At 42.7% G+C, this 10,744-nt stretch overlaps 1 protein-coding gene across 3 annotated transcripts in view; it reads left to right on the top strand.

The window, feature by feature from the left end:
- Positions 1–10,744, top strand: part of invs (inversin) — a 41,730-nt gene that overhangs the window by 18,975 nt on the left and 12,011 nt on the right. For all 3 annotated transcript variants that reach the window (XM_008289917.1, XM_008289918.1, XM_008289919.1), the window contains exons 5-14: positions 576–749; positions 2,587–2,754; positions 3,991–4,171; positions 5,928–6,037; positions 7,292–7,463; positions 8,054–8,209; positions 9,254–9,375; positions 10,108–10,215; positions 10,297–10,403; positions 10,476–10,685. In XM_008289917.1, coding sequence (XP_008288139.1) covers positions 576–749; positions 2,587–2,754; positions 3,991–4,171; positions 5,928–6,037; positions 7,292–7,463; positions 8,054–8,209; positions 9,254–9,375; positions 10,108–10,215; positions 10,297–10,403; positions 10,476–10,685 — 1,508 coding nt within the window. The remainder of the gene's footprint in view (positions 1–575; positions 750–2,586; positions 2,755–3,990; positions 4,172–5,927; positions 6,038–7,291; positions 7,464–8,053; positions 8,210–9,253; positions 9,376–10,107; positions 10,216–10,296; positions 10,404–10,475; positions 10,686–10,744) is intronic.

Genomic DNA, 10,744 nt, shown 5'->3' on the forward strand with positions numbered 1-10,744 from the left:
TGTGTGTGTGTGTGTGTGTGTGTGTGTGTGTGTGTGTGTGTGTCGGGGGATGCTATGCGGTGATGGGAAGCCCTGTCTCTTTGACACCTGATCAATAAGTGGCTGAGACAGCGAGAGAGGCCAGGGATTACTGATCTAATTGGACTGAGAATAGAGAGGACACACAAACTCTCACAGTCTGGATGCATGCTCACACACAAGATAGATCTGTCAGACTGTGGCTTTGTGGTCGTGGAATGGCAAATATACAAAACACACTCGCACGTGCACGCGGTCACGCCCTGCGCACACACACCGCGAGCCGCGTCGCGCCGATGCATCACCCGGCGGCCTGGCGGTGGGAGGCCGAAACTGAGGAGGGTGATGATGATGATGATGTGGAGGGGATGACAGGCTGCTGTTTACTGTTTAACAGCTCATCACAGGCGCTGAGTGGTGAGGCAGGAGGAAGATGGATGACCTGCGGATTGAACCAGACGCTGCCTGGGGAGTGTATGTGTGTGATGGCTGCTGGTTCATGACTAATGTTGTGGAGAATTGGTGATTTCTGAGCCTCTTTTTTTTTTTTTTTGCAGGGGAATGTACGTTTCCTGAAGCTGCTGCTGTCCAGGCGCGCCAACTGGCTGCAGAAAGACTTAGAGGAGATGACCCCGCTCCACCTGGCCACCCGGCACCCCTCTCCGAAAGCCCTCGCCCTTCTGCTCAAACACATCGGACCTGGGGAGGTGGACACGCAAGACAAGAACAAGGTACAGACGCACAGAAGACTTCACAACTGTACATTTATGTTAGTCAGAAACCGTGCCATCTGTACCGATGTTGCAATTCAATCTCTACAATAAAGGCCAAAACGCCTGTGTTCAGCTCAGATGGAGTCCAGTATGTTTGGTGTGACCCTGGCCAGGACTACCACAGTGGATGCATAGTCCTGACAGTGAAGCACGGAGGTGGAACCGTAGTTATTGTTCACAGTCTAGCTCTGAACAGAACAGACAAGTAGCTGCTCCAGATTTGACACAGAGATTATCAGTGGAAATCTGTGATAGCTCAGACAATAAAGGACACATTATTACATAAACTTCCACGGATGATGTTCAAGTTAAGATTAAGATTGAGAGAACATTCTTTAGTGAGATGAGACCAACTTAAATTTGTTTGGTTTTAACCTGAGCAGGACTACAACAGTGGATGCATAGTCCTGACAGTGAAGCACGGAGGAGGCAGTATCATGATGAAATGAAATGAAAATACTTTATTCATCCCAGAAGGGAAATTCAATTGAATTCAAAATTCAATGATGTGGGGCTGCATGAGTGTTACCTGCACTGTATGTACAGAACGAGCCATAGTAGCACTAACCAGGGCTGCAGTGGTGTGGAGGTAAAATGACTCCACAGACAGTGAACTACTTTCACAATATAGCTGTGAAAAACAGACTTGGTACAGGGGTTATCAATGGAAATCAGAGTCTGTGACAAATGAGAAGGACCATTCACAGTATCAATTTAAAAATCCTGTTTTTTGGTCTGAATCTGTCGGATTAAGCTTAAATAAGTAATATGAAAATTAACAAATGTTGGGAGAACATTCTTTGGTCAGAAGAGATAAATTTGTTCATCCCAGATGGAGTCCAGCATGTTTGGTGTGAACCTGACCAGGACCACCACAGTGGATGCATCGTCCTGACAGTGAAGCACGGAGGTGGCAGCATCATGATATGAGGCTACATGAGGGCAAAAGTTGTTGATGATATTTATGGATGAATGTCTGAGGATAAACCAGAATACTGTCTGATAAGATGACTCCCAGTCCGCAGAAGCTGGAAGAAGAGGAATATTCCAGCAGGAGAACCATCCAAAGCAAATTCTCAAAATCTCACAAGGATTTCTAAAAAAAATAAAAATAAAAAAAGTTTAAAAAAAAAAAAAAGAAAGAAAAAAAAGTGAAAACTACAATCTGAACAAGTGTGTCTAACATGAATCCAATAAAACACCTTTGGGGTATCACAACTCTCTGGTATTCTCCTTGACAAGGAGGCCAAAAACCCCCATTAAAGAGAAAAAAAACATCCAGTCTGTACGTCACACCAATAACCTGCAAACAGATAAACGACTGACTCAAGTCGGAATTTTAGGTCACACACATAAACAGACAGAGAAGCACTCGCACAATGATTTTACAATCTGCAGCTTTGTCCTGTGTTCTGCTGATAAGACCACAAACACACAGTCTCCTCTGTCTGCTGCAGCTGATGTGTATCTGACATCAGTAGTTAGTTTTGTAATAATCCAATATGCATCATCGCGTCAGATGACAGTGGTTTCAGCAAATCTCAGAATAGCTCAGTGGCCGTCATGGAGGCAGTATCTGGGTTAGAATCTCAGCCCCGCTGCCGGATCTTCAATATGAGCTTTGTGTCGTACGTTGCCTCATATTTCCTGGCTCTGTCATAGTGGAGTAATTTTTTGAACGTAAGTGGAAACCTCAGACCTGCTGTTACAACATCTCTTTATAACTCCATTCATTCATCTTTGTGTTTCCCCCCCTTTCATCTTTTTTTTCTCTCTGTTGTTTTTCTATTTGCAGCAAACTGCTCTCCACTGGTCTGCGTTTTATAACCGACCGGAGCACGTACGCCTTCTGATCAAGCACGATTCCAACATCGGCATCCCAGACAGCGAGGGCAAGATCCCTCTGCACTGGGCAGCTCACAGCCAGGAGCCCAGCGCCACTCAGACTGTTCGCTGTATACTGGTACATCCCAAACACACCTGCTCACCACCAAGTTTCACCATCAGATCTGAGGAAAGCTCCCACCTGAGCCCTTCAGAATCCGCTGATATTTTACATGCAGTAACTTTTGTGTTAAGTTTTACCTTCCTACTATGAATGTTTTCAGAGTTACAGGCCCTTGAGGTACATAGTGGTGGGTTGGAATTGTGCACTTTTCCATTATTTTTGAGCATTTTTAAGTAGAGCAGATGGACACATGACATTTTCGGGGATGAAAAACACAGCTCTGTTGAAAACTCCCACCAAATCAGGTTTATATCCACTCCAGGTGTCACAAGCTAAAGTCAGAATTGTCATTGCATGATTCTATCTGTGTAAAATGTATCAGAGAAGGGTCCTGCTACAGCTCACCTGGTTGAGCTGGCATCCCGTGTACAGGGGCTATAATCCCTGACGTGGAGGTCATGAGTTTGAATCCGACTCATGGCCCTTTTCCGCAGCTCCTTCCCCCATTCTTCTCCCCACTTTCCTGCCTCTCTCTCTCGACTGCGCAATCAAATAAAGGCAAAAATGCCAGAGGTGCATTGTGGGTAAACTTTCAGGAGCTAGTTGGTCAAAACAAGCTTGAAAAGACAAAAAGGTCTCACTTTTAATCTACATTTGCACCAAATTTGAGGTCCTGTTTACCATAACATGTCCAATAACAGCGATGCTTAAAGTTGGTTACAGAAAAAAAATCATGCTGAAGATTTAGTCTTTAGATTGTGACACCTGTAGCGGATGTAAAAGTCATTTGGTTTGCAGTTTTTAACAGAAATTAAAATGTGTTTTGACAAAAATTGTGGGGAATTTTCAACTGAACTGCGGGCAGTGTTTACAATAGAAGAAACAAATTAAAAAGGCAAGTAGGGACATTTTTATAGTGTGTCGAGTTACAGGTTGTTGTTTTTTTCGGTATTGTTAACACCTGTGGGCACTAAGTGACACCTGTAGTGGATGTAAAAGTAATTGTGTTGTAGTTTTTAACAGAACTCAAATGTGTTTTTGAGCTCTGTAAATGTCACGTGTCTTTCTGGTACACTGATGACGTTGTGAGGCTCAGAAATGCTGGAAAAAGTGCAAAACTCTTAAGGGCCTGTGACTGAAATATCAGTAGTGTGAAGATTTAAAAAAAAAAAAAAACTGCATGGCTTCATTAAATATAGCAGAATCAGCTGATTGATTTTCACCGTCTGCGTGTCTTCTCTGCTCACGAAGGAAGCCGCCCCCACCGAGTCCCTGCTGAACTGGCAGGACTACGAGGGCCGGACGCCGCTGCACTTTGCCGTCGCCGATGGCAACGAGGCGGTGGTGGAGGTGCTGACGTCCTACGAGGGCTGCAACGTGACGGCGTACGACAACCTGTTCAGGACGCCGCTGCACTGGGCCGCTCTGCTGGGTGAGCTGATGCCTGTGTGGAAATCACATCTGCTTCCCCGCAAACTAAATTCTCATCAGATCTTATTATGCCGGTTTAAGCTGAGTCAAAGCCAGAAATGGAAAAGTCGTTACTCACAAGATTCTCTTTTATTTTTATCCACGCTGGCAGCATAACTGAGGGGAAGGCTGTGTTTGTCCGCCTGTCTTTCCACTACTTTGAGCCAGACCAAAATATCTCAACAACAACAGATGAGCTGCGAAAATGTGACCCATTGAGAAAGAAGTCTGACTTCTCCTGTTGCGCCACCTGGAAGTCGAGCCGCAACGCTTCTTAATCAATTAACAGTCAGCTATTCAAGTGACGTCAACTAGTTCGGAATAAATAGATTTATAAGGGTTTTCATTCTCTGAGTGTCTCCAGTGTCTATTTGAGTTTGTGGTTTTTAAATTTTGATACCAAGATTTTGATTTGTACTTAAAAACCCACTTCAATCGATCCCTAGCAGTGACTGAAATGTTTCCCAGCACAGCGAAGTAAGAATTATGCAGATTTATTCATTTATTTGCCGTAATATTCCGTGTTTGGTCCAGAACCTGTTGAAGATTTTATTTTTTTTAGATTGCTTGTACCTTGCTTTCTGACTGAAAACAACTTAAACTTGTGTATTTTCAACTTTTCTTGTTCAAAAATGTGAAAAAAACACTGAACAGTTGATCTGCAATGATTAATCAACTAGTTGTCAACTATTAAATTAATCACAGAGTCGTTTTTTAAGGGAAAAAGTCAGAATTTTCTGATTTCAGCTTCTTAAAAGTGAACATTATCTAGTTTCTGAATGTCTTTGGACTGTGGACAAAAACACTAATGGATGTTTTTCATCCTTTTTTCTTTTTTATAGACCACTAGCTAAACAACTAATAGATTTATTATGAAAAACAATCATAACTTTAGCATAAATTTAATAGAAACTAGGATTTAGTGTATTTTTGTCCCTCTGTAGGGCAGTTATTTCCATTAGTAATTAATCTGCACTTTATTTTTGGTTTGTTTTTATTGTTTTGTCTCTAAAATGTCACAGGATAGTTTAAAAAGTCCATCAGTGTCCTAAAGCTGAAGGTGAAACACTCCTGTTCTTAGTTGTCAACTATTAAATTAATTGGCAACTATTTTGGTAATTGATTAATCTGTTAAAGTATTTTTAGTAACATCTTTAAGCCAAAGGTGAGAGATTTAAAAAATAAAATAAAATAAAAATTATTGGCCAATTATTTTGCTTATCGAATAATCTCTTTAGGTAATTTTTCTATTTTAAAAAAATCTCTGATTGCAGCTTCTTGTATGTGATATTTTCTGGTTTCTTTCCTCCTCTGTGACAGTAAACAGAAGATCTTTGGGTTGTGAATAAAACACTGTTTTGTTTTGTTTTTTGTACCGTTTTCTGACATTTTATAGACCAAACAACTAATCGACTGAAGAACAAATTGAGAAAAATAACTAAGAGATGAATCAACAATGGAATTAATTGTAATTGCAGCCCCAGCAGCACCCTGTACTCGCGTGTTCAGTGCCACAACCACACAAAGACGAACACGCTGTTTAGTAACTGTGTAAACATCTGACTCATGTTGACTTAAAGTGGAGCTTTTTGCTTTTCTGTTAACAGCTTTCTAAAGTAAACGGAGGAACTACAAGATGCTTTTGTAGGTCAGCGTGGTTCCTCACATCCTTGTCGTCATCCGTCACGTCCTCCTAAAGTAAACAAGTGTCTTTTCAGGCCACGCCAAAATCGTCCACCTGCTGCTGGAGAGGAACACGTCGGGCACGATTCCCTCCGACAGCCAGGGAGCGACGCCTCTGCACTACGGAGCTCAGAGCAACAATGCCGTGAGTCACGTTAACACCAAGTATGGAGACCTGATAACCTGAGTGTCATGACGCTTCGATCAGGACAGCTTTTGGTGATAATTAAATAACGCTGCTCTATAGCCTGTTACACTTTTTTTTTTTCAGTACTTGGGATCCTCAAAATGTAAAAAAAATGTCATAAAAAGGGTGAAATTAGCTTTTGGAAAAATTGGAAATTTTCACGTTCATTGGGGAATTTGCCACATGTTTGCACCAGATCCTGCAAAAAAAAATTAAATAAATTCTGCGCTCCCCGATGCAACAGAGAAGCCAGGACTCACCTGTGTCCAAAGAGGCGTCGGGGACTTGTAGGCTGAACTGCAGGGAGTGTTTATACAGAGCAGAGAGGAGACAGGAAGAGAGAAAGGGAGGAAAATAAAACATACTGGATCAATTAAGTAAATGCATCATGACTCAAAAACAGCAAACAGAGGAGCAAGTTGTTGGAAGATACACTCAGCATGGTGAAACATCTTTCTACAGCTAATGTGCAGAGTAGAGTGAAAAACACTGAATTTGCAGAGGTTGAAAAATGCAAATAGTTAAACATGTATGGCCAGTGGAGCCTCCAGTTTTTTCAGCATTCACCTGTGAGCGCTCTGACAAATTTTGCACACAATTTTTTTTTTCCCAAATTTACTCATCTGCTGACATGACGTTCTATCAGAATTATACATTTAATAATTCAACAAAAATAAGCCGTTTGCACGAAGCAGTTTCTGCAAAAAAAAAAGTGAATAATTGTCCTCAGTGCAGCTGTGAAGCAATGAGTGACTCAGGAGTAACCAACAGTCACGTAATAAAAATTGTGGAACATTTTTGGCTGAGCTGCAGGCAGTGTTTGCACAGAGCTAATAGAAGACACATAGAAAAAAGTGTCGAAACACATTAAATAGGCAAGTATGGAAATAATATGTAGAGTTACAAGGGTTTTCTTCAATATTGGTAACACTGTGGGCACTAAGAAAAATGTTGTCTGTGGTGGTTCCAGGTTTTTTACATTTTGTAAAATAAATAATCAAAGAAATTCAGTTTATAAAAAATAATAAATGGCATCATAATTGTGTCATACTGCACAGAAAAGATATTTTGAGTTCTTACTCCTTCGAGTCATGGTTGTGTTTCCATAGAAGTGCAGGACTTTATGTTGCAGTAAAAAATGAGTGAGTAAAAATGTGACAAAAAAATAATTCAAAAAAACTCAAAAACAACTGCCTTTGTTTGTTTGTGAAGGAGACAGTCGGTGTGTTTCTGTCCCACCCATCGGTGAAAGACGAACCCGACCTGGAGGGAAGAACCGCCTTCATGTGGGCCGCCGGCAAGGGCAGCGATGACGTCATCCACACCACGCTGGCCCTCACGCCACACATCGACATCAACATGGCCGACAAGTACGGCGGCACTGGTGAGCGTCTGACAAACTCCTCCCCTTTTTCTACCTGTGTAGCCCTCCGGGGCAAGGTCACCCACTGTATACGAACACCTGCATCCCCTCCGGAGCTTGATTGGCTGCTTGACGATGATGTCACAGGGGATTCCCCCCCGAGGTGAAAGCAGGAAGTGATACTGTCAGCAGAATTAGCGCGAGCATGTAGAACCCACCACACATGACTTCCTCGCCACGCTCTGACCCCCCCAGGGCCGGTCGGACGTATAATCTCCATGGCGATGTACCCCCACCCCCGCCTCATTGGCTATGCATGAACGACGGAGTCATGCTAATGAGACGGTGTGAAGGGCAGTGGAAGTGACTGGTGCCCAGATCACTTCCAATGCACTTGACTCCAGTCGGCGCTGTCTGGGGACTGCAGTGAGAGTGGGGGGATTAAGTGCGTTGCTCCTCATTAAATTTCACTGTCTGTTTAACCCCTCCGTTGACCAGGATTTAAACACGGCCCAGATGCAGGCGAGGGAGGAGCAGCCGTCCTCAGGGTGTTCAATGTCCACTTAGATTTAAGGCCTTGTGTCATTATCTGATGTGTGTGTTTAAACCAGCGCTCCATGCGGCCTCCCTGTCCGGCCATGTGAGCACCGTGAAGCTGCTGCTGGAGAACGGCGCCATGGTCGACTCCCTGGACGTCATGAAGCACACGCCGCTGTTCCGAGCCTGCGAGATGGGATACAGGGACGTCATACTCACGCTCATCAAGGGTAAATGCGGTTAAAACGACGCCATTCATCACAGCTGGAAACTGTATAAAATGTTTCCGACAGTCCTCCAACTACTCATCTGTGATGTGCAGTTCCTTTTATCCACTGAACCAAATCAAACATGTCATGTGTGACGTACGGTTCTGTCAGTAAAAATCACCAGAACATAGCAGATAATCATCATGAAAATCCCTTTATTTGACGTGTCTTGTTTAAAAATTTGCCATAAATAAACCGTTTGCTCAAACAATGATCTGTAAAATAAATTTAAAAATCTGCACTTTTTAGCACAACCGTGATGCCATTAGTCAGTCAGCTGCAGCCAACAGTCGCATGACAAAAATTCAGGGAATTTTCGACTGAACTACAGGCTGTGTTTACAATTCTACTATTTCATTTTGCAGATGCTTTTATCCAAAGCGACGTACATCTGAGAGCAGATACAACACAAGCAAGGATCTAGTCAGCAGAAAACAATCTGGATAAATGCTGTAGAGCAAATTTTTTTTTACCTTTTTCTTTTTGGTCTGTCAAGTGCAAAGGTATTCAGTGAAGAGCTCTTTAGTCTTTTCTTAAAGACTGAGAAGGAATCAGCATATAGAACAGAGTTTGGTAACTTGTTCCACCACCGGTTTATGCAACAGAGAAGTGACAAGTATGACAGAAATGGAAAAAATAATTAAAATCTCTACAGGGTGTAAAATCGAAATATTTTTCCAGTGTCAGTAACAGCTGTGGGCACTTGGTTTTTCATTTTTTGTCAAATAAATAATCAAGAAAATTCTACTTTTTTATGATTTGTAGCATCTTAACTGTGTTTTATTGCACAGAAGACATTTTTCATTTCTCTCTCCTCGCTGGTTATGGTTGTGTTGTTTGTGTGGTTGCAGAGAAAATCAATCTAGAGTGGATGAAAATGTAACAGAAGCAAAGAAACGCAACTGTTAATTACAGATTGTAGACTCATTAATTGTTGTAAAAAGCCCTTTTTTTTGTCTGTTTCAATGTGGTTTTGTTCTGTGTGTTCATATTACTTGAATAAAGGTTCTGCCCGTGTGGACCTGGTGGACGTGGATGGACACACTGCTCTGCACTGGGCAGCTCTGGGAGGAAATGCTGAAGTCTGCCAGATCCTGATGGAGAGCGGCATCAGTCCCAATGTACAGGTACTGCACAGTGGCAGAACGCTGAAGGAGCAGCTCAGAGTTCAGTTTTATAGTCTCCACTCATGTAAGAATTCATGTTCTGGATCAAACTGTCTTATCTTATTTTACTTGACATGTGGCTCCAGCTGTTGAAGCCAAAAACCACTGATGTTTAGCCAGAGCCAACACGATGCTGCTGTAGTGTCACAGTGATTTTAAGTGGTAACGTTAAACTTTGGACATTTCTTTTTCATCGAAACGGCTTCTCTGAGCTCGTTTTTCACCTGCATTCATCACAAAATATCGGATTTCTTATGTGTAATGTAGGAAACACTATAAAGTTAAGCCCTAAATAACTCACAGCCATCCCTAATATTGATTTAGAGTGAATTTGTATTTGACCAAGAGGTTTCTTGTGGCTGGAAAATGACATAAACTAGTGACAAAAGACAATGAGAAACTGTGTTCGAGATGTTAGTGATGAATTTTAGCTATTTATTTGTTTTTGGATAAATGTTTGGTAAAAATGTCCAGAATTATTTACAGCTCTTAAATGTGTCACAAATTTGTGAGAAAATGCAGCTTTTTATTTCATTCCACATTTTGTAGTCTTCATTCATGTTTGTGTCATTGAAGGATCCTATTGGTTGAATACAAATGTACATTAAATTGAATCATTTTGAGATATTTAAGTGTAAATTCAGGATTGTGCTGCTGTTTTTTTTTCTAAATATTCCTGCATGTTACTGCCAGGATCAGGCAGGTCGGACTCCGCTGCAGTGTGCAGCTTACGGCGGCTACATCACCTGCATGGCTGTTCTCATGGAGAACAACGCAGATCCAAACATACAGGACAAGGAGGTAAGAATTGAACGCCCTCAGACTTCTCCACGTGTTGTCTAACTGAATCTGAATGTGGGATCTTTCTTCATTTGTGCACAGGGCCGCACTGCTCTCCACTGGTCGTGTAACAACGGCTACCTGGATGCCGTGAAGCTGCTGCTGGGCTACAACGCCTTCCCCAACCAGATGGAGCACACCGAGGAGAGGTGAGGACGGAGGGGAGGCTCTGAATTAAAATGTGGGAAAGCAGATGAGATAACGGTGCTTGTACGCTGCAGGTACACTCCTCTGGACTACGCTCTGCTGGGCGGCCACAGCGAGGTGACTCAGTTCATGCTGGAGCACGGCGCTCTGTCCATCGCAGCCATCCAGGACATCGCCGCCGCCTCCATCCAGGCCGTCTACAAGGGCTACACCGTCCGCAAGGCCTTCAGGGAGAGGAAGCAGCTCCTGATGCGACACGAGCAGCTGCGCAAGGATGCAGCCAAGTGAGAAACAAGCACACATATGTTTACAGTACTGAGTTTTAGGCTTATTTATTCATTCA

The sequence above is a fragment of the Stegastes partitus genome, unplaced genomic scaffold, assembly GCF_000690725.1.
Source record: "Stegastes partitus isolate 25-593 unplaced genomic scaffold, Stegastes_partitus-1.0.2 Scaffold645, whole genome shotgun sequence".
In the NCBI taxonomy this organism is placed as follows: domain Eukaryota; kingdom Metazoa; phylum Chordata; class Actinopteri; family Pomacentridae; genus Stegastes; species Stegastes partitus.